Source organism: Callospermophilus lateralis, chromosome 3, assembly GCF_048772815.1.
Source record: "Callospermophilus lateralis isolate mCalLat2 chromosome 3, mCalLat2.hap1, whole genome shotgun sequence".
NCBI lineage: Eukaryota > Metazoa > Chordata > Mammalia > Rodentia > Sciuridae > Callospermophilus > Callospermophilus lateralis.
The window spans coordinates 115,072,387-115,100,214 of record NC_135307.1 but is presented as its reverse complement, the minus strand read 5'-3'; the positions used below and the strand labels follow the sequence as shown (position 1 = coordinate 115,100,214).

General features: G+C 37.7%; 2 protein-coding genes and 1 non-coding gene across 4 annotated transcripts in view; 2 read left to right on the top strand and 1 right to left on the bottom strand.

Moving 5' to 3' along the window:
- Nucleotides 1-3: 3 nt before the first annotated feature.
- Senp8 (SUMO peptidase family member, NEDD8 specific) lies at nucleotides 4-20,117 on the bottom strand. 2 transcript variants are annotated; one of them, XM_076848678.2, is made up of 2 exons: nucleotides 19,979-20,117; nucleotides 4-1,202 (listed from the first exon to the last, which is right to left on the bottom strand). In XM_076848678.2, the coding sequence occupies exon 2, from the start codon at nucleotides 1,163-1,165 to the stop codon at nucleotides 527-529; it is 639 nt and encodes a 212-aa protein (XP_076704793.2). In that variant the 5' UTR covers nucleotides 1,166-1,202; nucleotides 19,979-20,117; the 3' UTR covers nucleotides 4-526. The 2 variants fall into 2 exon arrangements, with proteins under 2 accessions (XP_076704793.2, XP_076704794.2); XM_076848679.2 differs by lacking the exon at nucleotides 19,979-20,117 and adding an exon at nucleotides 19,588-19,734.
- Nucleotides 10,487-10,559, top strand: Trnav-cac (transfer RNA valine (anticodon CAC)). The gene has a single exon. It is a non-coding gene; the product is annotated as a tRNA-Val (tRNA).
- A 476-nt stretch (nucleotides 20,118-20,593) lies between the features above and the next one.
- Nucleotides 20,594-27,828, top strand: part of Myo9a (myosin IXA) — a 263,115-nt gene continuing 255,880 nt past the window's right edge. The window contains exon 1 of the mRNA XM_076851030.2: nucleotides 20,594-20,749. The gene's annotated coding sequence lies outside the window, so the exon portion shown is untranslated. The remainder of the gene's footprint in view (nucleotides 20,750-27,828) is intronic.

Here is a 27,828-nt window from a genome sequence, read left to right as displayed (position 1 = left end):
CACTGAGATGAAAAACTGATTCTCATACTATTAATTAAGTTAGGCCTTGATCTGTTTCCAACAAATTGAACTCTTTAATTATGTAGGCCATGCAACAAGTTTTTGGTTCTTCTATCATTCTCTTGTGTTCCTCTATGTTTCATATATACTTGATTTGTTTTACAGATGACTGTTTTTCCTTTGGAATAAGCCTATGTGGATAAGAGAGACCAAGTGAATTAATTTTACACCAATAAAAACACAAGTCTTATTTGAACCTCATGTATATTAAATGTTAAGATTGTTTTAAGGTTTTGGTGCATAACTTCAAGACATTTTCACAGAATATATTGCTCTCAAGTCAGGGTTAACGTGAAACTTTCCACTAGGATAATGCAGAAGATGACATTCTTAAAAAAAAAAAAAAAAAAAAAAATTAAGCTTCCTCTACCAGGCATCTTCCCTCAGGCACTGAGACTGGGGTCATTCAATAAATGGGGAAGGGCAGAAAGAGGAGACTTCAAAAGTCACAGATATTCTTCAATAGCTAATTTTTAGCAAGTCCGGTAATGAGATCTTTCCATTCTTTCCTCTTCTTTGTGATGTATGTAGGGGTAAGTAGCTGCAGTATTGATTCTGGCTGTTGCCTAAAGAAGTTCTGACACAAAGCCTCAGTGTTACATATCACGTACATTCCACAGTCATAGCTGTTTTGTTGAGCAGGGGCTTTCTCTTCCACAAAGACCAGTTTGTCTCCTTTTCTGCCTAAGAAAGCCTCTAGTTTCTCTGCTACCTGCTTTGCATGAAATGAGTTGCTTCTGCTATGGGAATCATAATGAAAAAAGCTATTTTTATCTTGGAGATAAACTAACAAACTCCAGTGGGTTCCCCCTGCTGCCTCATTAGAGTTATCATTGATGGCTAAAAATACAACTTTCTTATGGGGAAGGTCCAGGGGATGAAGGAACATGGCAATTTCTGATGGGCTGCTAGTGCATTTGATGAACTGGGTGACTTCAGGGCTGATGAAGCAGACGTGGTCAGAGCAGTCACAAAACTGACTGTTGGCAAAGTACTCAAAGGCAAATCCAATAATATGGTCATTGAGCCAGCTTGGAGGATCTAATAGTGAGACATCTGATTGCCGCAGAAGACTGTCCATATAACTCAAGACTACAGGGTCCATTTTGTACTGACCAGTGCTGCTCAGAAATTCCCAGGAGCTGAAGGAGAGACAGAAGACAATATTTACTGCTGAAAATAAAGCCAGGATGTAAATAGTAGCTACTTTTATAGGGTAACGGTAAACATAAAGTGTTTAGCAATAATGCCTGGCTAAGAGTAAACACTCAAGAAACTTTAGCTTATGTGTTGTATATGAACAATAAAAATTAAAACTTTGGCATTTTTCCGTGCAGACAGGAAGTATGAAATTTTAATTTTCTATTTTAATGCAAATATTGGCAAACATTGGTTAAAATCATAGCTAATCTTTTACCAAATACCAGAGCAGTGGCTCTTCAGTAAATATGCATGATACGAACAACAAATCAGTTGTTATATTAGTTATTATTTTTATGTGGTACTGAAGATCAAACCCAGCACCTCACATGTGTGACACAGGCGCTTTACCACTGAGCTACAGTCCAAACTCCTTCTTTTAACTTTAGTTTTCTAAAGATGACTTTAGGGGCTGGGGTTATGGCTCAGTGGTGGAGTACCTGCCTAGCATGTGTGAGGCACTAGGTTTGATACTCAGCACCACATAAAAATAAATAAAGTGAAGATATTGTGTCCATCTACAACTAAAAAATTATTTTAAAAAGATAACTTTAAAGGGCCTGAAGGAAAAAAATCACTAATTATCAAGGGAAACACTTTTTATTTCAACATTACTTTTCAAGAGGTAAAATATTGCTTCTTCCTTCCATAATGGAAAGTAACAGTGGTTAGAGTTGTAGTTAAAAGAAACTGTAATTTCAAGAACAGAAAATAATGAGAGTATTGAAATTTATCCCTGATTCTGCCCAGCTATGAGCATAAGTGATATGTCTTTGCTCATTTTTCATCTTTAACCTCAGACTCAGGATAAATACTATGTAACACTTATAATGTAAGTTAGAAATTCTTTTTTTAAAATATATTTTTTAGTTGTAGATGGACACAATACCTTTATTTTATTTATTTATTTTTATGTGGTGCTGAGGATCAAACCCAGTGCTTCACATTGTGAAGCAGGTGCTCTACCACTGAGCCACAATACCAACCCCTTCTTTTAACTTTTTGAAAGGTAAATACAACATGGGAATCAGGAGAACTGAGTCTAGCCCTAGTTTTACCATTGATTTCCTAGTATTATTTTGAGCAATTAAATGATTTTGTCCTTGTTTCTGTCATCAGTAAAAATGGCATCTATTTGCCTTACACACCTCGGAGAGTTGTAGAAAAGGACAAATAATTTACTTGATAGTACCAAAAGAGTTTAAAAAGTCATACAAATAATATTTATATTATCAATTGGATGATATTAGTAAGATACTCAGAAAATCCAGAGAGAAGTCCAAGCCAATCAAAGCAAATGAGGTTTGGGAATAAACATTTTTACATATCATCTTGTACTAATGATAGGACTAACCTATAGCAAAAGCAAAAAGTCTGGTAGGATAAATATGCTTGACTCAAGCCAGGGAGAAAAAAAAGGCAACAGGTCTGGTGAATGTAGAAGATGACATAACAATTGAACCTACAGACTCAACAGAATTAACAGTTAACTGCTATGCATTGACCTGGCAACACAATATCTTCCCCAGCCCCACATTTATTGGGGCATTTCAGTTGTACATTTTTTGGGGGGTACTGGAGTTGGAACTCAGAGGCAGTTGCTTAGTGCCTCGCTTTTGCTGAGGCTGGCTTTGAACTCATGATCCTTCTGCCTCAGCTTCCCCAGCCACCGTGCCAGGCCAGTCGTACATATTGATGGGATTTACTATTACATCATCACATCATCATATATGCACACAATATAACAATATAATTTGGCCAATTTCACTTCCCAACACATCCTCCCTTCCTCCCCACCTTCCAGTTTTTGGTCTCTCTCCTTTATGGATCTCCTTTTGACTTTTAAGGAGATCTGCCCCACCTTTATTTTCGTTTTTCCTCTCTTAAGTTTCCACATGAGAGAAAACATATGACCATTAACCTTCTGACTCATTTTTCTTAACATGATGGTCTCTAGATCCGTCCATTTTCCTGCAAATGCAGTAATTTCATTTTTTAAAATGGCTGTGTATATATAACACATTCCCGCCCCCCATTCATCTGTTGATAACACCTAGATTGGGTTCCATAGTTTGGCTGTTGTGAATTGTGCTGCTATAAACATGTGTATGCATGCATCACTGTAGTATGATGATCTTAATTCCTCAGGATAAATACTGAGGAGAGGTACAGCTGGGTCATATGGTGGTTCCATGCCAAGTCTTTTGAGGAACCTTCATACTGATTCCCATAATGGTTGTACTAATATACAATCCCACCAAAAGTGTCAAAGTGTTTCTTTTTCTCCACATCCTCTTCAGCATTTATTATTTTTGTATTCTTGATGACTGCCATTCTAACTGGAGTGAGTTGAAATCTCAGTTTAGATTTGATTTTCATTTCCCTGTTAATGACAATGAATATTTTTTCATATATTTGTTGGTCATTTGTATTTCTTTTTTTGAGAAGTGTCTTTAATTAATTTCCCCATTTATTAATTGGGTTATTTGATTTTTTGGTATAAAGTTTTTTGAGCTGTTTATATATTCTAGATATTAATCCTATCAGAAGAGTAGTAGCAAAGATTTCCTCTCATTCTGTAAGTTATCTTTTCAGATTCCTAATTGTTTCCTTTGCTATGCAGAAGCTTTTTAATTTGATGCTGTCCCATTTATTAACCCTTGGCATCATTTCCTGAGCTTTATGGGTCTGAATGAGAAAGTCATTGCCTGTGCCTAAACGCTGGAGTGTTGACCCTATGTTTTCTTCTAGGGGTTGCATAGTTTCTGCCCTAATTCTGAAGTGCTTAATCCATTAAATTTTTTAATATGTATTTTTCAGTTGTAGATGGACACAATACCTTTATTTCTATGTTTTTTTAAAATTTTTAAGTAGTGCTGGGTATCGAACCCGGTGCCTCATGCATGCTAAGCAAGCACTCTACCACTGAGCCACAACCCTGACCCCAAGTGTTTAACCAATTTTTAGTTGATTTTTGTTCAGGGAGAGAGGTAAGGGTCTAGTTTCATTCTTGTACATATTGATAATCAGTTAGTTGTCCCAGCACCATTTGTTAAAAAGGCTATTTTTACTCCTATGTATGTTTTTGGCATCTTTTGTCAAGGATCAGATAACTGCATTTGTACCATACAAAACACATTATAAGATAACAATAGTACTCCTGTAAAAGACAGGGCTAGAATTATGATGTCAATTTAATTAATTCTACCATTAGACCAGTTATTTTGCCATTTGGTTACACTATTAAAACATGCAATTTTGTGACAATTACTTTTATGTAATCAAAACCATGCCAAAACCTATATAAAAAATAAATATTCACTTCAAGAAAAAAAATCTAGAGTAAATTAAGTAACTAAAGAGTATCAGGGCTGGGGATGTGGCTCAAGAGGTAGCGCGCTCCCCTGGCACGCGCGGGGTGCAGGGTTCAATCCTAAGCACCACATAAAGATAAAATAAAGATGTTGTGTCAACCAAAAAAATAAATTAAAAAAAAGGAGTATCATGTACACATGGTATATCATGATTTGAACTATTGCAGAAATAATATACAGCTGTTAATGAAAAATATGCATTTTTTTTAAAGAGAGAGAGAATTTTTAAATATTTATTTATTTATTTTTTTTAGTTTTCGGCGGACATAACATCTTTGTTTGTATGTGGTGCTGAGGATCGAACCCGGGCCGCACGCATGCCAGGTGAGCGCCCTACCACTTGAGCCACATCCCCAGCCCGACAAATATGCATTTATACATAAATAAGATGGTATGAATTAAAATTTTCTTAAGAAGAAGGAAAGAAAAAGGAATAACCAGAGCAGTGATATAAACTGGAGCCAGGAACAAAGTTAACGAGGCATAGAGCATATTTATCATGGGTGAGCCACAAATTTAGCTCTAAAGTTTTTGGCAACTAACCAGAGAGAGTTAAGTTAAACATTCACAATGTTCATGAGGTAAAAACAAGGCAATTGCATAGAAGAGGTAAAAGATTTCTTTGTATTTAGGTCAGATATTTTTTCTCATGGAATTTTTATAAAAGTTAACACAGTGTATCTTAACAAATATGTCCATAAATATGGGGCATGATGGCTGCAATAGTTTGGTGGGGTTTTCTTACAATGATCCTTAATATCTAGCCTGACAGTAAATGAGCAAATGGGAATTCAGTAAAAGCAATTTGGTGGAGATCAGGTACTCAGTTTGCTGATCTGTCTTAATCTAAGAGTATATTAATACAAAGGGAAATGTCTACATGTGGGTCAAGCAAGGCTTCTAGATATAGAACCCCACTCCCCATGCTTTCAATAAATACTGTATAGTATGAGTACCAGACTGCACAGCTTGGCAAATACCCAGGGACCTGTTCTCTATGCTGCTAGCTGAAATCAGATCTGCACCTTTACAGCCAGCTGGAGATAGGAGCTTACAAAGAGAAGAGAGCTTGAATACAATCATTTCACCTTGGAGGGAGTGTCCACAGGCAGAGTGAATATTTTCAAAACCAATTTTTGTGGGCTGGTAGTGTTTGCCTATTGTGTGTGAGGAGGACCTGGGTTGGACCTCCAGCACCCAACACACACACACACACACACACACACACACACACACACACACACACAAAAGAGTTGTGTTTTTGAGTTTTAAAACATCTAGCATGCAAATAAAGGATTAATCAAAAACTCTAATTCTTTGCATACAGCATGAATATAATAATTAAACTCCCAAAACACTAATGCAAAGAAAACTAAACTACCCTTTGGCCAAACCCCTCTCAGCAAAGAACATGAGTTCTAAACATTTCATCTGAAGACTTGAATTTTAGAACCAGTTCTGTTACTCACTAGCTGTGTGATCATGAATAAACTACTGAATTTTCTCTTCTGTAAAGTGAAACTATTAATACACAATTTTTATCATAGGGTATTTGTCAATATAAAGTAAAGAAACAAGTAATTAAGGTTTTTTAAAAAATCCCACACAAAGTATTTTTAGATGTCTATCATGTGATCAAAAAATTTATACTCTAATATTCATAAACTGTATTTCATTTAACAAATATTTACTGAATGCTTCCCATGTGCTAGGGGCTAAAAGTACAGAATGAGAATGAAATAGCCACAGTTCTAAAATTCACTGGGTTTAAACCTATTTTAAGGAACACATATTGCATACACAATTCTTTTAGTCAATAAACATCTTCTGAGCACCTAATATTAGGTGTTGTGGGTGATACAAAGATGCTTACAGTCAACGATGGAGGAAACCAGTAAGAGACACAAATAAAACATATGGAAACTTGGAAGGAAAAGTTACTTCTGGCTAAGAGGTTTTTTTTTTTTTTTTTAAGTGCCCAGTCTAGGAAAGGATTCAAGGAGAAAGTGGCATAAACGTGGTCTCTTGAAGGGCAAGTGGAATTGGATGCATGGAGAAGGGCATTAAGGTGGTAGAGAACAAGGAAAGTGCATGGAGAAGGGCATTAAGGTGGTAGAGAACAAGGAAAATGCCTCTAAGTGTGGAGAGAATCTTGAGTAGTCCAGTGGGATTAGGTGGAATGTAGGTAAGGGTGGAGTGTAAGTGAGGGTTAGAGGAAGATTATTAGAAGCTAAGAGATGCAGCACTCAATTTCATGTGAAGGAGTTTAGAATTTAAACTGGAGGAAATAGGTGCTATTAATGGCTAAGTCAATGCTTTAGGAAGATTAAGAATTCAGTTATAATATATGGAATTAATCAATAGGGAGAGAAATTGAAGGCAGAGATCAATTCGATTTTTATTGAAAGTAAATGTTTGTTGGCTGCAGTGGAATTGATGGCTATAGTCAATCCTAGCAGCTAGGGAGGCTGAGGCAGGAGAATCACAAGTTCAAAGCGAGCCTCAGCAACTAAGCAAGGCCCTAAGTAACTTAGCAAGACCCTGTTAAAAAGAGAAAGTAAATGTGGGAGGTAATGACCTAAAAGAGGAGAAGAGGTAGTAGGAATGGAAAGGCAAGAAGGAAAAGATGCTACAGAGAATCAGTAAGACTTAATAGGTGATAAGAAGAAGGTGGATAAGAGAATTAAGAAATAGTCTGTGGGTTTCAGCTCGGGTGACTGGGAAGCTGATGATATCATTATTAGTGGGATGGGATAGACAGGAACCTAAGAAAAGAAAATGGTTCTAAGAAAAGAACCATTTACATCCATCCCAGGAACACCTCCTTTCTATATCATGAGCATTGTTCATGGCACATCTGAGTTGCAATAAATGTAAGACATATAAATGTAACATTAGTAAAAGGGAGTCAGAATCTACAGATTAGGGGAAAAAGAAAGAAATGAGGCCTCCTAAAATTTACTTACTGTCTGTAACATTTCTACTATTACTTTGGCTTTCTGCTTTCCTGTGTTGTTCATGATAAATCTCTTTAGAATTAATAGACCTGTGTGTTTGGTATTGGTAGATGGTTAGACTGGAGGAGTAGCAAGAAAGATGACTGAATTGAGGTAGGGGGAGACAATGACTTCCTCATGAAGTTCTATTAGTAAAATTCTACAATTCTGTTTTGAGGCTAGGAAGCTTTGGGTCTAGGCTCTGACTTTGCTACTTGCTATCTATGTGACCCTGGGAAAATTTATCATTTTTCCAGGACTGTAAAATGAGGTAGTAAAAAAACTTGTATAGTATTGCCAGATAAACTAAAAATATGAGTGAAAACCTTCAGCTATGTTGTCTGGTACATAATAGGCTCTTGTTTCCTTCCCTATTCCTTGTATTTGGAGCGGTAATGATGAGCCCTAAAAATCTTGAAAATAAAGCATTTGTCTCTTTATATAAAGCCACAAAGTCATCAAAGATAGATTCCTGGCATGACTGTGCTCTTGTGCTTTATCTTTGATATATGAGTAATGCGGGGCTGGCAGAGTAGCTCAGTGGTAGAGTGTATGCTTAACATGCAGGAGGCCCTGAATTTAATCCCCAGCACTAGAAAGGGTGTGTGTGTGTGGGGGGGGGGGGGTGGCGTGGCGGAGTTCGGTGAAGAGGAAGAAGAGAAATGCTAACTCCAGAGAAAATTGTTCTCTCAACCTGAGAGTAAAGCAATAATATTAATATGTTATCCATATACACAAACCCTGTGATTTACAAGGTTTAGTTTATTGTATCTTTCAACATCTGTAGCTAAATGAAGTTAATTTTAAGTTCAGAGTGTAGAACACTTCTCTAAACAGATTTAGTTTTAGTAGGACAACTATTTCTTTCATATTAATCTTGAAATCTTTAAAATGTATACTACTTTAATATTTTGTTAAAAAAGCAAGGTAAAAAAATAAAAATAAAAACTAAAAGGGAAAATTAACAATTAAATAGGAGCCATTCTGATTACCTGCTGATATAATTAAGGGAAGAAGCTGCTAGTTCAGTAGGAAAAACATTAGGCTGGGAGCTTGAAGATCTGGGATTCAGTTCATATTTGCAATTAACCAGTGTTTGACTCTGAATAAAACAATTCATCTGAGTCTCAGGTTCATAATCTGTAAACTGAGGGGTTTGGATGGAATAAATATTGGTTCTAGCCAAGGAAACAGGATAATCATCTATGGGCATTTTAAAGAGCATATATGATCTTTATCTAGGAGTAGAGTGTTTTTGTTTTTTGTTTTTATTTTTGGTACCAGGGATTGAGCCCAGGAGTGCTTAACCACTGACTCACAACTCCAGCCCTTTTTTATATTTTATTTAGAGACAGGGTCTCGTTGAGTTGCTTAGGGCCTTGCTAAATTGCTGAGGCTGGCTTGGAACTCACAATCCTCCTGCCTCAGCCTCCCTGGAGGCTAAGATAACAGGAGTGCGCCACCAGACCTAGTAATAGAGGGTATTTTTAAGATGTTTCCAAGTAATTCTATGATTTCTTCTTTTTTGGGAGGATACCAGGATTGAACTCAGGGGCACTCAACCACTGAGCCACATCACCAGCCCTATTTTGTACTTGATTTAGAGATAGGGTCTTGCCATTGCTGAGGCTTACTTTGAACCAAGATCCTCCTGCCTCAGTTCCCAAGTCACCGGGATAATAGGTGTGCATCACTGCACCTGGCTAATTCTATGATTTCTAAGTGTCATCTAATTCTACATTCCACAACCCTTAAGTTTAAGCTTTCATCTTTGTCAATTTTTTTTTTTTTTTTAACTTTTAGCAGTACTGGGGATTGAATCAGGGGACCCTACCACTGAGCTACATCCCTAGCCCTTTTTATTTTCTTTTTGAGAAAGGGTCTTGTCAAGTTGCAGAGGCTGGCTTGAACTTGCAATCCTCCGCCTTACCCTCCTGAGTTGCTGGACTATAGGCATGTACCACCAGCACGGCCTGCTGTCTTATTTTAAAAAAATCCTGAAGAATTCTAATTTTCTAGTCCAAGGATTAACAAATATAGCCGACAGGGCAAATTTGGGTCACTGACAGTTTTTTTGTAATAAAGTTCTGTTGGAAAAAAAAAAATCATCATTTGTTTACATATTGCCTTTGACTACTCTTGAGCCATCAGGACAAAGATGAGTAGCCTATAAAGTCTAAAATTTTTAGTGCTTGGCTTCTTAGAGAAAAATTTTGCCGATTCCTATTCTATACTACTGTTATGCAATCTATTGTAAACTTCTAAGTTGAATTGCTTTTAAGATACTTCAAAGAACTAATAGTGCATTGGGGGCTATTTGGGGGAGATTAAGTAACCTTTAACAAGAGAGGCTACTATTATTTCTTGCTGCTGCTACTTTTTTTGGGGGGTGGGGTACTAGGGATAGAACCTAGGGATGCTTTACCACTGAGCTACACCCCTAGTCCTTTTTTATTTTGAGACAGGGTCTCACTAAGTTGCTTAGGGCCTCGCTAATTTGTTGAGGCTGCTCTTGAACTTGTTACTCTCTTGCCTCTGCCTCTCCAAGTTTCTGGGATTGCAGGTGTGGCTCATTGCGCTCAGCACTGTTATTTCAATCTGGAGTTTTATGAATAGAAATGTTAAAAATACTAATTACAGTGGATATAAAAAAAGAACTATTTTGTAGATATATACATAAATATTTTGTAATATCAAAAATTTATCAGGGTCTTACATTAACAAGCATTTCATAAGATATACAACAGTTTTCATAACTTCTGGGGAAATCTGCTTGTTGGTTGTTGAATAAAGTAGTAAAATCCAGATAAGTCTATTTTACTGTGAAGCCTAACAGAAAATATACTGAGGGGTTGGGGGTATAGCTCAGTTGGTAGAGTGCTTGCCTCACAAGCACAAGGCCCTGAGTTCAATCCCCAGTACCAAAACAAACAAACAAACAAACAAACAAAAACATACTGAGAACTATAACCTTCATTCATTTCCCCCCATAATTATTCTCAAATGTCCCTTAAAAACACATGGAACAGCTTCATTTGGTATATTTTTATAAACACAGGGTGCAGTGTTTCTACTCATTTTAAGTGAAGATTAAAAAGGCTTTTAGTAGTTTCTAAATGTAATTCTTTTACTTCCTTGGTTATTGTTTCAAGTTATATCAAACTGCAAATGCTCACAAATGTGGTCTGTGCTTCTCTAAGTGGATGTGTGACTATGTGCTAGCAGATATCAACAAACAAACCACCATCAAGAAATAGAATAACCACAGTGCATCTTCCTAGAGGTTAAATTTCACCAGTTTGAGGGGCCAAGGGCTAAACAACTTAATTATTGACAAAATATTTTAGTGAGTAATTTAAAACATTCTAATTATTAACATAAACATGCACCTATTGTAGAATAACATGCAAAATCAACATGAATTGAAAAAAAAAAATAAGAGATTCCCATAGAACTTCTGCACCTATGGCAGGTAATTTTCTCAATTCACTCTCTTCTGCTATATTGGATACTTAGTGGAACAGTCCAATTTTTGCCCACAATTGATGTAATATAAACCCCTAATTCTTAGCAATCAGATTCCTAATAATTAAATCAAGACATGAGTACAAGCTTTTGCTTCTGCAGCTTAAATGTGTATGAAAGATATTTACTTAAGCAAATTTATTCAAAGTATATTTAGTGGTATCTTTTAAAATTTTTTTGTAGATGGACACAATATCTTTATTTTTTTAATTTATTTTTATGTGGTGCTGAGGATCTAATCCAGGGCCTCACATGTATTAGACAAGTGCTCTACCACTAAACTACAACCCCAGCCCTATTCAGTAGTTTTATGGTTGCAATTTTGCATGTAACAATCAGCCTGGAAACAACCTAGCAAAATATAAACATCATCCTTGAGTTTTCTATTCTCTTCATACTTTTATCCAATTGATAACAAATCCTGTTGATTCTATAGCTAAAATGTTCTGAATTTGTCCAGTATATTCCATTTTTACTACTATTGGCTTAGTCAAATTGATCATTTGAGCCTAACAAGTCTCATCTCTACTCATTATTCAGGAAATTCTCCATATAGCTGTCAGAACAATTGTTTAAAATTTTAAGTTAGGTCATGTTTATCTCCAGCTTAAGACCTTGTATTAGCTCCCTATAATATGGCAGGGGAAGGAGGGGGAGCAAATTTCCTATTCTAGCTTACAAAACCCTATATACCCCATGTAACAAGCTACTTTCCCAGTGTCATCTACCATTACTCTTCTTTATGATCACACATAACCCTAGTTATATCCATATTTTTATTCCTTAAACATGCTGTACCATGCTTTTTCCCACCACAGAGCTGTTATACTAACTATGCCTGGAATTTCTAGTGTCTGGCAACTTCTATTGGGTATATTTCAGTTTATTTTATTTTGTTTTTTTATTTTAGAGAGGGGGTCTCACTAAGTTGCTAAGGCTAGTCTGGAACTCACAATCTTCCTGCCTCAGCCTCCTGAGTAGCTGGGATTATAGGCACACAGATCACTGCTCTTGGTTTTAGACCTGTTTTTTTTTTTTTTGGTTCTAGATCTATTTAAATGCTACTTATTCACAGAGGTCTACTCTGGAGACCACCAGTTACTTCTCTATCACTCTAATTTCAATTCCTTGTACAGTATTTGTGACTAAATAGTTAAAAAAATATGTATGTATATATATATTTGCTTGTTGAATATACTCTACCCCTTTCTCTTTTTTCCCTCCCTCTCTAAAGCAAGAGTGAAAGCGCCATTAAAATAAGGGAACAAGGGACTTTGTCTGCCACTCTAACTCTAGGACCTGAATGCTTGTCAGGCACTTGTCAGTGAATAATTGTAGAATAAATGAATAAATAATGGAGTATGAATCTCAATATTATGAATCAAATTCTAACAAATGTTTACATTTACAGAAATTTAGAAGTATAACAATCTTTACTATTCCTTCAAAACTAACTTTATATAAGAATTCTTCGTTTCTGTTAGGAGTTTGACTCACAATTAGTTGTGTGATATTGGAACAGAAATAGATAAATCAAGGAGCAATATAAAAACAAACCAATGTAGAAAAAAATCAAAACAAACCAATGCATATGTCAGAAATTTAAAATATATTGGTGGAGCCATTACAAATCAATGGGAGAAATTATGGATTGTTCCAGTGTTTTCAGTGAGTTCCACAGAACACTATGTTCTATAGCAGTGCTGTTCAATAGGACTTCCTGTGAAAATGGAAATGTTCTTTATCTGCAATGTTCAATACTGTAGTAACTAGCCACACGTGGCTACCGAGTACTTAAAAAGGTGATCAGTGTGACTGAGGAACCTAATTATTTTATTTAATTAAAATTAAAAATTTAAATAGCCACATGTGGACAGTTGCAATGGTGCATACTTGTAATACCAGCAACTCAGGAGGCTGAGGCAGGATCACAAGTTCAAGGCCAGCTTCAGAAACTTAGTGAGATCCTGTCTCAAAATAAAAAATAAAAACAACTAGGGACTTAGCTCAGTGGTAAAGCATCTCTGTTTTTAATCCCTAGTACCAAAACCAAACCGAACCAAACCAAACCAAAAACAAACCACATGTAACCAGTAGCTAGTATACTAGATAGCTCAGTAGCATAGATAAGAAAAAAGACTATATAGTTAAAAAAGAAATGCTAAATCCTAAAATTCTTTATTAGAGATTTATAATACACACAAGCACATTGGAGTCTAGAAAAGATTTGAGAATAAAAAATTCATTTAACTGTTTTTGGCTTGATTTTTCCCACTTTTTTGACCACAAAGTCGATTTAGTTGTTGTTGTTGGGTACCTATTGACACCTTGTCTGTGCACTGAAGTAGAGGATATACTTGCTCGGTTTTTAAATAAATGGCACTGTGATAACTTGTTAACCATTTGACTAAAAATAGTTAGAATTGTAGAATGCTGCTTTATATCAAATTATATTCTAGAAAGATATGTGTTAAAAGTGAGAAATATGAAACATAGAAAACAGAAGCTAATGCATTCATATTACTGGTCAATAAACACATGAAAAGACACTCAATACCTTACTAGTAATCAACGAAATGAAAGTTTAAAAAAAAAATAGGTAAGATATGCAAGTTAAAACTAGATTTCCTGTTTCACCTAATCATCAAATTAGCAAAGATGAGAATACTACTAATAATTAGCATTGTTGAACCTAAGGAAAAATGAACACTATCATTTTGACAGGAATATAAACAAAAGCAATTTTGGGAGGGGGGGACCTGGGCATCAAACTCAGGGATGCTTTACCACTGAACTAATGATCTGTAGTCCTTTTTATTGAGATATGGTCTTGCAAAATTGCTGAGAATGGACTTGAACTTGTGATCATCCTTCCTCAGCCTCATGAGTTTCTGGGATTACAGGTGGGTGCCATTGCTAAAGCAAGCTTTTTGAAGGGTAATTGGACATTACATTTTAATTTCTTTTCCTGCTGTCTGAAGGACTGAACACAGAGGTGCTTTGCCACTGGCTATGTCCTTGGACCTTTCGACTTCCTAATTTTAGACAGGGACTTTCTAAATTGCCAGAGATGGCCTCAAAATTGAAATCCTCTTGCCTCAGCTTCCAGAGTAATCAGGATTACAGGTATGTACTACCATGACCAACTGACATTACATTTTAATACTTAAGAAGTGTACATATGCAGGGATTATACTTTTAAACATTTATCTTAAGGGAAATGTTATACTTGTAAAAATAGCCACACCAATATTTACATCAGAAAAATTATAAACAACATGGAGTTAAAAAGATGACTGGTATGTTTAAACAATGGGGTTCCTACATAATGAAAGTTTTTAACTATTAAAGTTGTAGATGTAAATTTATTGACACAGAAAAATGTTCATACTATGTTATGAAAAGGGCAGTTACATAAAATTTGTATATAATAAAAATATACACAAAAATTAAAAACTTTCTTTTAAGAAATAGGATTAGGGGCTGGGGTTGTAGCTCAGTGGTACAGCGCTCACCTGGCACATGTGAGGGGCTGGGTTTAATCCTCAGCATCACATAAAAATAAATAATAAAATAAAGGTGGTGTGCCTAACCAGAATTAAAAATAAATAGATAGGAAAAAAGAAATGGAAAAAAAAAAAAGAAATAGAATTATTACTTTTTTGCTTCTTCCCCTTTTTCTGCAGTGCTAGGGATTGAACATCCCTTTCTTTTCCTCTTTGGTACTGGGAAATGAACCCAGGGGTGCTCCACCACTGAGCTACATCCCCAGCCCTTTTTCTTTTCTTTCTTTCTTTCTTTTTTTAGTTTTAGTTGTAGATGAACACAATACCTTTATTTTATTTATTTATTTTTATGTGGTGCTGAGGATTGAACCTAGTGCCTACACATGCTAGGCAAGCTTTCTACCACTAAGCTACACTCCCAGCACTTCCCAGTCCTTTTTGAGATAGGATCTCATTAAGTTGCCCAGGCTGGCCTTGAATTTGCCATCCTCCTGCCTTAGCCTCCTGTGTAGCTGGGATTACAAGTGTGGGTCACCACCCCCTTTCTTTTTAAAATGAACACATAAACAATGAATACAACTATTTCCATTTGGGGGGGGGGATTATCTCCTTGTAGGTTTATCCTGACCTAAAATATGCCTGTTTCTTTAATTTACAAGTCTTACTTCTATCCCTTGGGAAAAAACAAAGTCTATCTTTTCCATAACCTGCAAACACAATTTAAATATAATTTGTTGTTTACAAAACATAAAAAAAATCATGCCCAACTTTTTTGTTGTAGACGGAAACAATACTTTTATTTATTTATTTTTATGTAGTGTTGAGAATAGATTCTAGTGCCTCACACATGCTAGGCAAGTACTCTACCACTGAGCTACAACCTCAGCCCTACATCCAACTATTTTTTTAAAAAAATGTTTATTTAGTTGTAGATGAACACACAGTATCTTATTTTTATGTGGTGCTGAGGACTGAACCCAGTGCCTCACAAGAGGCAAGCACTTTACCATTGAGCTACAGCCTTAGCCCCGACTATGTCCAACTTTTAATGTATGATTCCATTTGCACTTTCACAAAAAGAATCACATTCAAGACCAAATGTGTTTTTCATGGCAGCATAAACAGAAATATTTCAGGAAGGAAGTTCAAGCCTTGTTTTGGGGCTCTAATTTCCCCCAATTAAATACTTCCTTCTAGTGCTAAGCCTAAACCACTGGAAATTTGTATAATGTGACATGTAAAAATTAACATCAAGATTTATATTACCCTCTTGAGTGCAGAGATTAGATTTTATTCATCCTTATATTTTCAGTGTCTGATAAACTAGAGAAGTTTTAATACGTGAATATTTTTCTTGAGCAGAATAGAGAAATGAAATTCTACTTTGAAAAACTCCTAAAAACATGCAATTGTTACAAACATAGGAAATGTTATTAATTTTAGGGCTTATAAATTAAAATGACATTTCTTTCTTTTTCTTTTTGTACTGGGGATTAAACTCAGGGGGCACTTAACCACTGAGCCACATCCCTAGTCCTCTTTTGTATTTTATTTAGGGTCTCAGTGAGTTGCTTAGAGCCTCACTAAGTTATTGAGGCAGACCTGGAACTTGCAGTCCTCCGGCCTCAGCCTCCTAAGGCACTGGGATTATAGGTGTGCACCAGCTTCTAAGTAATAAAAAATTCTTAAAAAAGTTTTCTAAGTTTCAAGGACTACTGCTGCTATCAGCAATAATCTTGATTTTTTTTTCAGTCTGTATTGAACCACATTACTACCCAATTGCTTCCAATCATGTATTGGATAGAAAGTCAAAACAGGTTAGTCGTGTTGAAGGAGGTGGCCTCTTAGGGAATCTGGTTCTGAAAGTTAAAAACTTTACTCTTTTGGATTAGTAATATTCAACCCCCAAATTCAATTTTTTTGGATAATGTGATTATCCAAATAATTTGGGTACTAGTAGGGATCTGAGCAGTAAATTTTTAATATAGTCTAGAATTGATCAGTTTTGAAAGAGATTATCTGGGCCTTGAGGACTTTCCTTTTTGATTGGCAGTGAGGTTTACTTACCCCAAAGGTTTAAAGGATTGTTAAGAAGAGAGGAGTCCTGGACTTAAAAAATCAGAAATGATGGGCTGGGGCTGTAGGTCAGTGGTAGAGCACTTGCCTAGCACCTCTGAGGCCCTGAGTTCGATCCTCAGCACCATGCAAAAATAAATAGAATAAAGGTGTTGCGCCAAAAAAAAAAAAAAAAAAGAAATCATAAATGAAAGCTTCATACAGGTATAGATGGAATTTGATCAGGGAAGACCTTACTAACATTTTTGAACCTATATGTGCGGTAAGGCCACTGCTTTACAGAAGTGCTAACAATTCACTTATAATACTAGGGTGGGCTTGCCTTGACCATATAAAATGCTAGTTGATCCCCACACTGAGGTGTGTATCATCATTAAAAGGTATGTAATTTTATCCAATATATGTTTCTTTAGACTGGTCATCCCACTGGGAAATAATTCATCAGTCTCTTTAGCAATTATTTCAAGATTTGGTCTCTTACAAAATGAATTAATTTATGGGTTTAGTCTCTTCATTCCCTTCTTTTGGCAATTAACCAAGACATTATTTTACATTAATTTTTTAAACAGAACTCTAGTCACATTATTCTTCAAAATTGTAACATTTTTCTACTATCTATCAAATTAAGTAAAACAGCCTGACATTCAGTGATTTCCACAAAAAATTGCCTGATTTTTTTTTCTGGTATTTTTCCTATATACTATATACTTGTTTCTATATACTATAGGAACAAGATCATTTCTCCTGTAGGTTCTGGTTATTAGGCAATAGTGGGTTAATACTAAGTGGGTTGTTGTCCCAGAAGAAGGAACAAAAGAAAACCAGCTCCCCATCCTCACTCTAACAGAGATGATGGGATGGGAAGTAAACACTGAACTACCATCTTTCTGAAACAGATCTGTCATGCTGTTGTCATGTAAAATCATTACACTTGGTTATTTTAAAACCTGGATCTATAGACCAGGATGTGCTAGAATTTCAGACTTCTATGAACTTGGACTGGGGAAAAAAAAAGGCATATTCATTTTTAATTTTCTTCAATAAGTACAGGCAATAAATTAGAGTAGTATTAACAGTTTCCATGTCTTTGTCACCAAAATTTAATTTATATTCATCACTACTTTGTATTATATAATTAGGCCTGCTGCTGGATGATATTTAATGCACAGAGAAGTGCATGTGTAACTTACCACACATTTAAAAAATATTTTGAAGACTTTCAAAAACATTGATTTCCTCTTTATGTCTATGTATTTTACTTTATACATCTAAAAACATTTTTAAAAAAATATTTATTTTTTTGGTTGTAGTGGACACAAAATCTTTATTTTATTTATTTTTATGTGGTGCTGAGTATCAAACCCAGGGCCTTGCACGTGCAAGGCGAGTACTCTACCGCTGAGCTACAACCCCAGCCCCTTAAAAGCATTTTTGAGGCTTGTTCCCAGATCAGATGGCCAAAGAGACCCAGACTATAAAAGAGGTTAGGCACCTTTGTATTTATAACTATTAATTGCTTATATTATCTAAACTCTTGGGCATGGAATTCATAGCTCATAATCTGTTATACCTACTTTATCATCTTCGCCTCTTCCCTACCTCTACTCTCTATACTATGCTCTAGCCATATTAGACAACATCAATGCTTCTTATCTGGTGGCAGATACACAAGTTTTTGGGTTAATACTAGCTAATAGAGAGCCACCATGTTGTTTTGGGCTTTACCTTATATAGCTTTTCTTTGCCAAGTGCATTCTTCTTTGTCCAAGGGTCTGTTTCCCCTAATACTTGGTGATCCTAATAGGGTTATATTTTAAAAATCAAATCTTGTTCCTAACTTAAATGATTAATAATAGTAGACACCCCTCTAAATTTGCAAGGCACCAGGTGAGTGGATGTTGGTCAACTCCAGAATCTCATAAATTGGCTTAACTCTGATGCAAGAAAGGGAAAGAAAAGACAGCAGTAACTGAGGCAGACTTCACTTAAGATTGAGGGATGGAACTCTGCTGAAGGGAAAGGCAGGCATAGATCCGCTCAGTTCCCAGAGCAGTTATTCAAAACTTTCAGCACTCTGCTCAACCCTCTCATTCTATTCTCAACTCTGTTGTCAAATGTCCCCCATCTTCATGTTACAGAGCCAACTCCCCCAATTTCCTACCCTTCCCTACCTCTCATTTTCTCTTCTCTAGTTTGATGGACGGCAATCCTCAATATTAGTCATCTGGGGAGGGTTAAAAACATTCTGATTGCTGGCCCTTACAGTTTAATTGGTCTAGGGTGGGGCAACTGAAAAAAAAAATGCTTTCCAGGTGATTCTAAAGAGTACACAAGGTTTTTGGCTGGGGTTGTGGCTCAGAGGTAGAGCGCTTGCCTCACGTGTGTGTGAGACACTGGGTTCCATTCTCAGCACCGCATATAAATAAGTGAATAAAATAAATGTTCATCAGCAATTAAAAAAATACATAAAAGAAAAAAGTACACAAGGTTTAGTTCACTAGGTTTCTTGATACATTAGTCTTCTTCATCCTTTAATTGTTTATGGCTTAATGGTACACTTTAATTCTTAAAAATCCCATCTTTAAAGAAAACATTATTGGGGCCCACATTATGGTTCCTAATTTCTCTCCTTTAAGATAAATCTTATAAAAGGGGTAGTTTAAAAGGAAGTCTACACCAATATGGTTTTCGCCAATTATATCCTAACCCCCTTCTACTCCTCCAGGCCTGTCACATGTTTTGTAACCATCAAACTTTCCACTTGTATTCCCCCCCCCCCCCCCAATTCTTTTACAAGCTACTGCGCTCACAAGTCTTTTAACACAGTTCTTTGAGTCACCCAAAGGTCACCTGGGAAAAGTCCTCCTCTATAAACACGGGTCCATCGTCTGTGCTCAGACAGCATCCTGTATAATTTTACTGTGCTACCATTGTGGAATCATCGTCTGCATTCAAAGAGCTGAGTATTTCTTTCGCGTCCGACCTTGGAACTTAAAGCATGGAAAACACTGAAAGAAAAGTCTGAGGAATGAATGGAAAGGAACGGCAGGAAAGGGAGGCTGGGGGCGGGGACAAATGGGGGAGGGGGCGTGCCTGTGTTGGGGGCGGAGGCTATGACCGGCGGCGTTGAGAATCTAGCGGGAGCAGAGGAGCGGGGGGATACACTAGTTTGGGTGGAGGACAAAGCGATCCACAACCGGGACAAACTGAGACAAACCGAAGTGGGGAGCAGGCTTCTTACCTGCCTCAGGCCTCACCACCCCAACCAGCCTTCAAGCACCTCAGTATTGGCCGGAAAGCGAGAGCTAAGGTCGCAAACCCAGAGTTTCTTTCCTCACCCTTGCGACATTCCTCTCTAATGGAGGGAGAATGTAACTGAGTTCCTAGTCCTGCCGTAAGGTGAGGAAGAAAAGTCTAGGCGGGGCTGCCCGGGGCGGAGGGCATAGGGCGTGTCTGCGCAAGCGCAGTCGTGCGTTCTGGCGTCGTCACGTGCGGGGGCGGGGCCGGGCGGAGCCGGCCCAGGCTGGCAGTAGGGGGCGTGGGAGTTAAGTGCGCGCGCGCCTGTTCTCCTGCAGCCGAGGAGTCGCGCGGGGCGGGGCCGCGTGCGCGGGGTCGGGGGCGCGCGGGCCGAAACGGACTAGGGACGCGGCGGCGGTTGGTGGTGGCCTTAGGAGAGTCTTGCCCGGATTGTGAGAGGCGGCGGTGGAAGCACTCTCCGCACCAGCAGAGGCGGCGACCCCGACTGAAGCGGCGGGCCAACGCGTGCTCTCTGGGCGGGGTGCGGCGGGGGATGTGCCTGCCCCGGCCGGGCGGAGTCTCTCTGACAGGGCGGGGGATGCGCGGCGGCCGCTCGCCCGGACCTTGAGGCAGTGGGCCCACCCTCGCGCAACGTTCCGACCCTCGGTAGCCTTGGCTCCTGCTGCCTTCTTTGGCCAGATCCTGGGGCAGAGGGTGGGAGGCAGTTTCCGCCCAGGAGGAGGGAGCTGTGGTGGCCACCGCGGCGCAGCCCGAGGTAAGACCCGCCCCAGCGGCCCAGCCGCCGAGCCCGGCCCACGTCCCAGTCTCGCTCTTTGGCTCCCGCTGGGCCGCCCCGCCCCAGCGGAGACGCCCCACGAACGGGTCTGCCTTGGAGGCTTATTGACTCCTGATCTGGGCCGGGATTCCCCAGAGACCCAACCCCTTGTATCTTCCATAGGCTAGACCCCGGTTGGTTTTCCAGCCTCAGCTGCAATTCTGTCACCATTCCCCCATCCGCGCCTACCCGGTCAGAACCCCCTCAGACTTCCAGGACTCAATATTGAGTCTTCAGACTTCATTATGCGGGACCCGATCGTAGTGCCTGAGACGCGGCCACTTCCTAACCAATTGCGACCCCCAGCTCACAGGTTTCCCAGATAGGTCGCTGCCCCCGCCTTCACTTTTTAATAGGACTCTCCTATCCCCTCCGCCCAGTTGGCATACTGTCTAGCCACCTAGCACGTCCTCTACCCATCGGGGCTTTCTCGGACAGCTTGTGTCGGGATGCTCTCACCTCCAGTAGATTAGGGTCAGCCCCTCTAGACACCATCACAGCTTTGGGTCTCCTTTATCCGCTGTTATAGTGTCTCCCAAAGCTTATCTTTCTTCTTGTTTGTGATCCTTTTTTTTTTGATTGAAAATGCTTTGCCTCCAGATCCTGATTTAGTCTAGAATATTCCCCCAGTGAGACTAAGGGGACCGAAGTGAAACCCATGTTTGGAGGGTTTGTTCTCGCCACTGAAAGTGGAGGGAGAGGAAAGATTATCTATCGAAGCACAGGACATGCTGTGTGTGCCATTATAAGGTCGTACACCCTGCTCCTCATATTATTTCGTAGAACTAAAGAATTAGTATAGATCTGAGACTTTATGGGCTTCTGTAAGGATTAAGTTTTATTACACTAATGAATGTATTTTTTCCATGTATCATCTACATTACCTCCTTGTAGATTTCTACAGATATTTTATACTAGTTTTGAAAGATGTTAAGGGACTTTTTAAAAAATTTTCTGTTTTTGAATTGGCTGGGAAAATATTTCTATCCGTCCTTAATTCCTGAAAACTTTAGTATCATACTAATAATAATTTTCTTCTACCTGGCATTGCTGTCTTCTCTAAGGAGCAAGTACAATAGTCATGCAATGAGACTGGGGATATAGCTCAGCGGTAGAGCGCTTGCCTAGTGTGTGTGAGGCACTGGGTTGGATTCTTAGCACCACTTATAAATAAATAAAGACCTATCAAGAACTAAAAGAATTTTAAATTAAAAAATGTAATGTTTATTGTGTCATTACTAAAAGCTTTATCAATAGTAGTAAAATATTGAAGATTGTACTCCTGAGCTGTCAAGAAGGAAATAAGTGTTGCATCAAATGATCAGTCCATGATTTTAACTTTTAAAGGGATAAAGGATAAAAAACTCTTTGTAGGACTACTTTAAAACTTTTGTATGTGGACAGAGAGGGAGAAAATCATATTGAAATTATGGGTAATAAGTAGACCTAGTATAAATGTCAGAAGGTTCTGGAGAGTAGTGTAGTAGAATGGTTCTCTTCCTCCTTAGTTCTCTAGCCACCCATTTTTTCCTTAGAACAACCTCTTTCCGGCTTCTCGTGTATCCTTCTTGTGATATTTCCAGCATTTACAAGTTCATATGGTATATTAAGACACAACACACATAAGTGATTGCATACTATACACTTCGTATATAGCTTGTTTTTTCCACTTAATTACTAGATCCTAGAGATAATTTGATAGACGTATGGATATCATTTACTGGCTGGATAGCATTCCATTTTGATGAACTTGAGGTCTTTTGCTTTTATAGAAAATAGTGCACATTTTAAAATATATCAGTTATATGTATGTTTTAATACATGAAGTGAAAAAAATTCCTGTTTCTTTTGTGTTGAACCTACATAAAAGGATATAAGTAAGTTTCTGATTGAACCTCTGAGCTACAATAGTGTGACTACTTTTTGATATTTAATTTAAAAATCAAGGATTTAAAATTGGTGACTGAAATGATCAGATATGCATTTTTTTTTTTTTTTTTTAAAGTCACTGACTTCATGGGCTGTGGTTGTAGCTCAGTGATAGAGTACTTGCTTCACATGTGTGAGTCACTGGGTTTAAGTCTCAGCACCGCATATAAATAAATGAATAAAGTAAAGGTCCATCAACAGCTAAAAAATAGTTTTAAAAAAGTCACTGACTGCAGTGATTAGGGTGGACTGAAGAGTAGAGTAGGCTTAAACTTTAATATCAGGAGGGTAATCCAGACAAATGATAATGGGTCTGAACTTGGTGATTTAATTGGATTCCAGGTTGGGGAGAGTGTGTAAAGATTTCTCCCTGTGCCTCAGTGAGGTAGGGAGCCACATAAAGGAGTGAGATTTTTATTTTATCAAAGGGGGACAGAGGGGTTCACATTGTGGGATGTTAAGTTTGGTTGGATGTGGGTCCTTCAGGTATAGATGGTCAGTGGACAGGTGGATTTGTGGCTAAAACTTGCAGTTAACAAGTGCTGAGTTGGTAGTGATAAATTTTGGAGACAAAAGCTTATAGATGAAAGGAGAAAAGGTTTAGGACAGAAAACTAACTTTTAAAGTGCAATATTTTAATATATATGTTTAAAATTTTTAAAAAGCCTTATTGTAGGTTAAGCATCAGTAGTGAAATTCACTATATATGATATTTTAACATATTTTCCTCTTAATTTAGTGGTGTGTACTTACTGAGGAAAGTAGAGAAAACTTAGTTTTTTTTTTTTTTAAATGGGGATGGGTTTTTGCTACGTTGTCCAGGCTAGTCTTGAACTCCTGGGCTTAAGTTGTCCTCCTGCCTCAATCACCTGTGGAACTGTGACAACCAGTGTATTCCACTGTGCCTGGTTCAACTTAGGTTTTTTAAAAAGTACAACTTTAGGAGAAGTTAGTAATATAAACACCTTCTTTCCTAATCATTTGGAGTATACTATGTAGTTGTTTAACTTTTTAATATTTACAAAGAAGTGCAGGAACTTTGAAAATATAGTTTGCCAAGAATGTTAAGGTTTTTCATTTGAATGATGTTTTAGGTGTATTAACTTAGTTTGAAATAAACATTGAAGACTTTTCCAACATCTTTAAAACACAACCTTGACTTAATGTATTGGTTCCTAAGTCCAGGGTTGCTGTTTAGAGCTCTTGCTTCTCTGCTCTATACCTCTGTAAATGACTGCCTACTGAATACTGAATATCTTCACCTGGTTTTACATTTCACAGGCACTTTCAAAAAAGTGCAAAAGAAAACTCTTTTCTGCCTCTTTCTCCAAAACAGTTGTGCATGTGTGGGTGGGCAGGTATGCAGATGAAAGTGCAACAATTTTTTTTTCTTCCTCCTCATTTGCTACCTTTATTAATACCTTCATGGAGCCTTTAAGAACTTTGTGAATCATCTTCCACTAAAGTCTGAATCTCAACACTAACATTTACTTTGTTACTAAGTCTTGAACATTTGTTCTCATATTTCTGATCATTGGTTATTATTCTTTATTACTCTTTTGTTGTCTCTACTCTATATTAACTCAAAATGCCTGTTGTGCTTCTGTAATGCTTTCTAAGTGTTCTTGTTGACTTCTGTTCTCTGCCTCCTTTTGTCATACTCTTTTCATTCTTTGCACTACCGCTAAAGTAAGTGTTCTCTTTTATTAGACCCTTTCAGTTGCAAGGAAGAGAGAAGTTATCTTAAGTAATGGAATGCTTTTTGAAGGAAACATACATGCCCAAGGGAACGTAGGAAAAGCCAAATAAATTTGTTTCAAGAAGAATGGAAATCGGGGCTGGGATGTGGCTCAAGCGGTAGTGCGCTTGCCTGGCATGCGTGCGGCCTGGGTTCAATCCTCAGCACCACATACAAACAGGGATGTTGTGTCCGCGAGAACTAAATAAATAAATAAATATTAAAAATTCTCTCTCTCTCTCTCTCTCTTTAAAAAAAAAGAATGGAAATCTAATAAAGTTGTAAGCAGGAGAAGACAGATTTCACTTTATTTTTTTGTGGTGCTGGGGGTTGAACCTAGGACCTTATGCATGCTAGGCAGGTGCTGTATCACTGAGCCATAGAGGCAGCCCTACATGTGCTCTTTTGTTGTCTAGCTACTCTTTCTTTTTGACTTAATCTCTCTCTCTCCTCCAATTTCCTCCTCCTCTATTTTATTGCTTCCATTTATTCCTAGTTTCTATTCCTTAAAACTTCTTTGTTGCTCCTGTGCCAACATCTTGCTTTCTGGCTGCTGTCCCCCCCCCCCCCTTTTTTTTCCCCCTTCCTTGCTGCTAACATTTTAACTTCAGCTCCTGAGCTAACTTCTTAGTTTTCTTAGGATTTTCTGGTTTAAATTCCCAAAAATCCATTTCTCTGGCTTAGCTCTTTTTCTCATTGGTTGCCAGCAGGCTTTCTGTACATGAATAATGTGACCACTTCTGGACACACAGTGTTGGCTGTGTGTTCATCTGTACATATGGATGTGGGGCAGATCATAATGGTGAAAAGTATAGGGCTGTAAGCAGTCAGGCACTGTAATTGACATGTATAAATTTAATCAACCTTTCCAGTTGAAAGATCTTCAATGCTTTCTTATTGCTTTTAGGATACAGTTTAAAGAAGCATGGCATGTATATAAGGTCATTTATTTTTTGGTTTTTATTTTTTTGTACCAGGGATTAAACCCAGGAGGTACTTAAACACTGATCCACATCCCCGGCCCTTTTTATGTTTTATTTTGAGATAGGGTCTTGCTAAGTTGCTCAGGGCCTCACTAAACTGCTGAGGCTGACTTTGAACTTGTGATATCTTGCCTCAGCCGCCCAAGTCACTGGGATAACAGGCATGTACCACAGAACCTGGCATAGGTCATTTATGATCTGACTCTTCTCTAGATTTTCTTTCCTTTTGCCTCAAATTCTATGATGCGCTTTCACTGAATTTAGATTTCCTGTCCTGTAAAGTGCTTTCTCTTGTCTTTACATTCAGCGATTCTTATCTTTTTCTTTGCTTGGCTAATGCTTGTCTGATCTTTAGGACTCAGTTTAGGTGTATGTTCTGTTTTTTGGTACCAGAAGTGCTTACCCTCTGAGCCACATCCTCAGCCCCTGCCCCAGCCCCCACTTTATTTTGAGTCAGGGTCTCACTAAGTTGCTTAGGGCCTCACCGAGTTGCTGAGGTTGGCTTTGAACTTGTGATCCTCCTGCTTCAATCTCCCAGGTAGCTGGGATTTTGGGTGTGTTCCACTGCACTTGGCTCAGGTATATCTTCTTAAAGACGCTTTCCTTTGCCCTTTCCAGATTAAGATAGGTGCCATTCCTGTGTATTTATTTCTATTATAGCTCTCTAGTGATATTGCCCAATTATTTGTCTATTTTCTCCACTAGTCTTTAAGTTCTTTGGTAAAAGAGATAGTGTTGGTACTTTATAGTAAGTTAGGTTTTTAGATTAGGGATTTTAAAAGCCGTTTGGGGCTGGGGTTGAGGCTCAGAGGTAGAGCGCTCACCTACCATGCATGAGGCACCGGGTTCGATCCTTAGCACCACATAAAAAATAAAATAGTGTCCATCTATAACTAAAAAATAAATATTTTAAAAAATAAGCCTTTTATAAATTGTAGATGCTTCTCAACCTACCATGGGGTTATGTCCTGATAAGCCCATTGTAAGTAGAAAACACATTTAACAACACCTAATTTACTGAACATCATGGCTTAGCAACACAGTATCCTATAGAGTATTAGTTGTTTACCCTTGTGATCCTATGTGGCTGACTAGGAGTTGCGACTTGTTGTCACAAGGGAGGATTGCAAGAGTATTGTACTGCATTTCACTAGTTTGGGAAAAGATCAAATTCAAAATTTGAAGTACTGTATCTACTGAATACATATTACTTTTGCACCATAATAAAGTTGAAAAATCTTAAGTCGAACCATTGTAAATCAGGGACTGGCTGTATACAAGAACACAGATGATGAAAATTCAGTATAACAAACATCTACATCAAGATACAAAATATTATTAAAACTCTGTAAACTACCTCTTCTAGACATTAATCCAGTTCATAGATTTAATTTTATAAGGTATAACTCTTTTAAATTGATTTTTTAATTGGCACATTATAATGGCAGTATACATTGTGACGTATTCCTACATGCACATAACATAATTTGGTCAATGTCATTCCCTGGTACCACCCCTTTTCCTTCCCTCCTCCCTTTCTAGATCCTTTTCTTCTATTGGTTTTCTTTTTAATTTCATGAGATAACTTCCCTTTTTTCTTCCTTTTTGTTCCGTGTGTGAGAAAAAACAAGACCTTTGACTTTCTGAGCCTGGCTTATATCTCGACATAATGCTTTCAAGTTTCATCCATTTGCCTATGGATGATATAATTTCTTTATGGCTGAATAAAACTCTTATTATGTATATTTACCACAATTTTTTTTTTCAGTACCAGGAAATGAATCCAGGGGTGATTTACCATTGAGCTACATCTCCAACCCTTTAAAAAATTTTAAAGTAATTATGCAAGCTGGCCTTGAATTTATTATGATCCTTCTGCCTCATCCTTCCAAGTTGCCAGGATTATAGGCATGAGCCACTGTATGTGGTCACTGTATTGCATTTTCTTTATCTGTTTATCTGTTAATGGACACCTAAGTTGGTTCCCTGTCTTGGCAATTGTGAGTTGTACTGCTGTAAACATGGGAATGTGTGCATTGCTATAGTATGCTTACTATCTTATTATCTTTTGGATAAATACCAAGGAGTGATATAACTGAGTCATATAGTGGTTTCATTCCTAGTTTTTTTGGGAACCTCTATAAGGATTAACATAGTGGTTGTATTGAATTACAATCCTACCAATAGTGTGCAAATGTTCTCCATGTCTTTGTCAGTATTATTATTTGTAAATGGCAAAACTCCTAACTTGTAGGTATCTCTGCATATTTTATAAATATATCTTTCAATATACAAGAAGGCTAGGTATTGGAATTTTGACCCCATGGAAAGAACATATATAACTTACATTATAAAAATTTTGGCATATT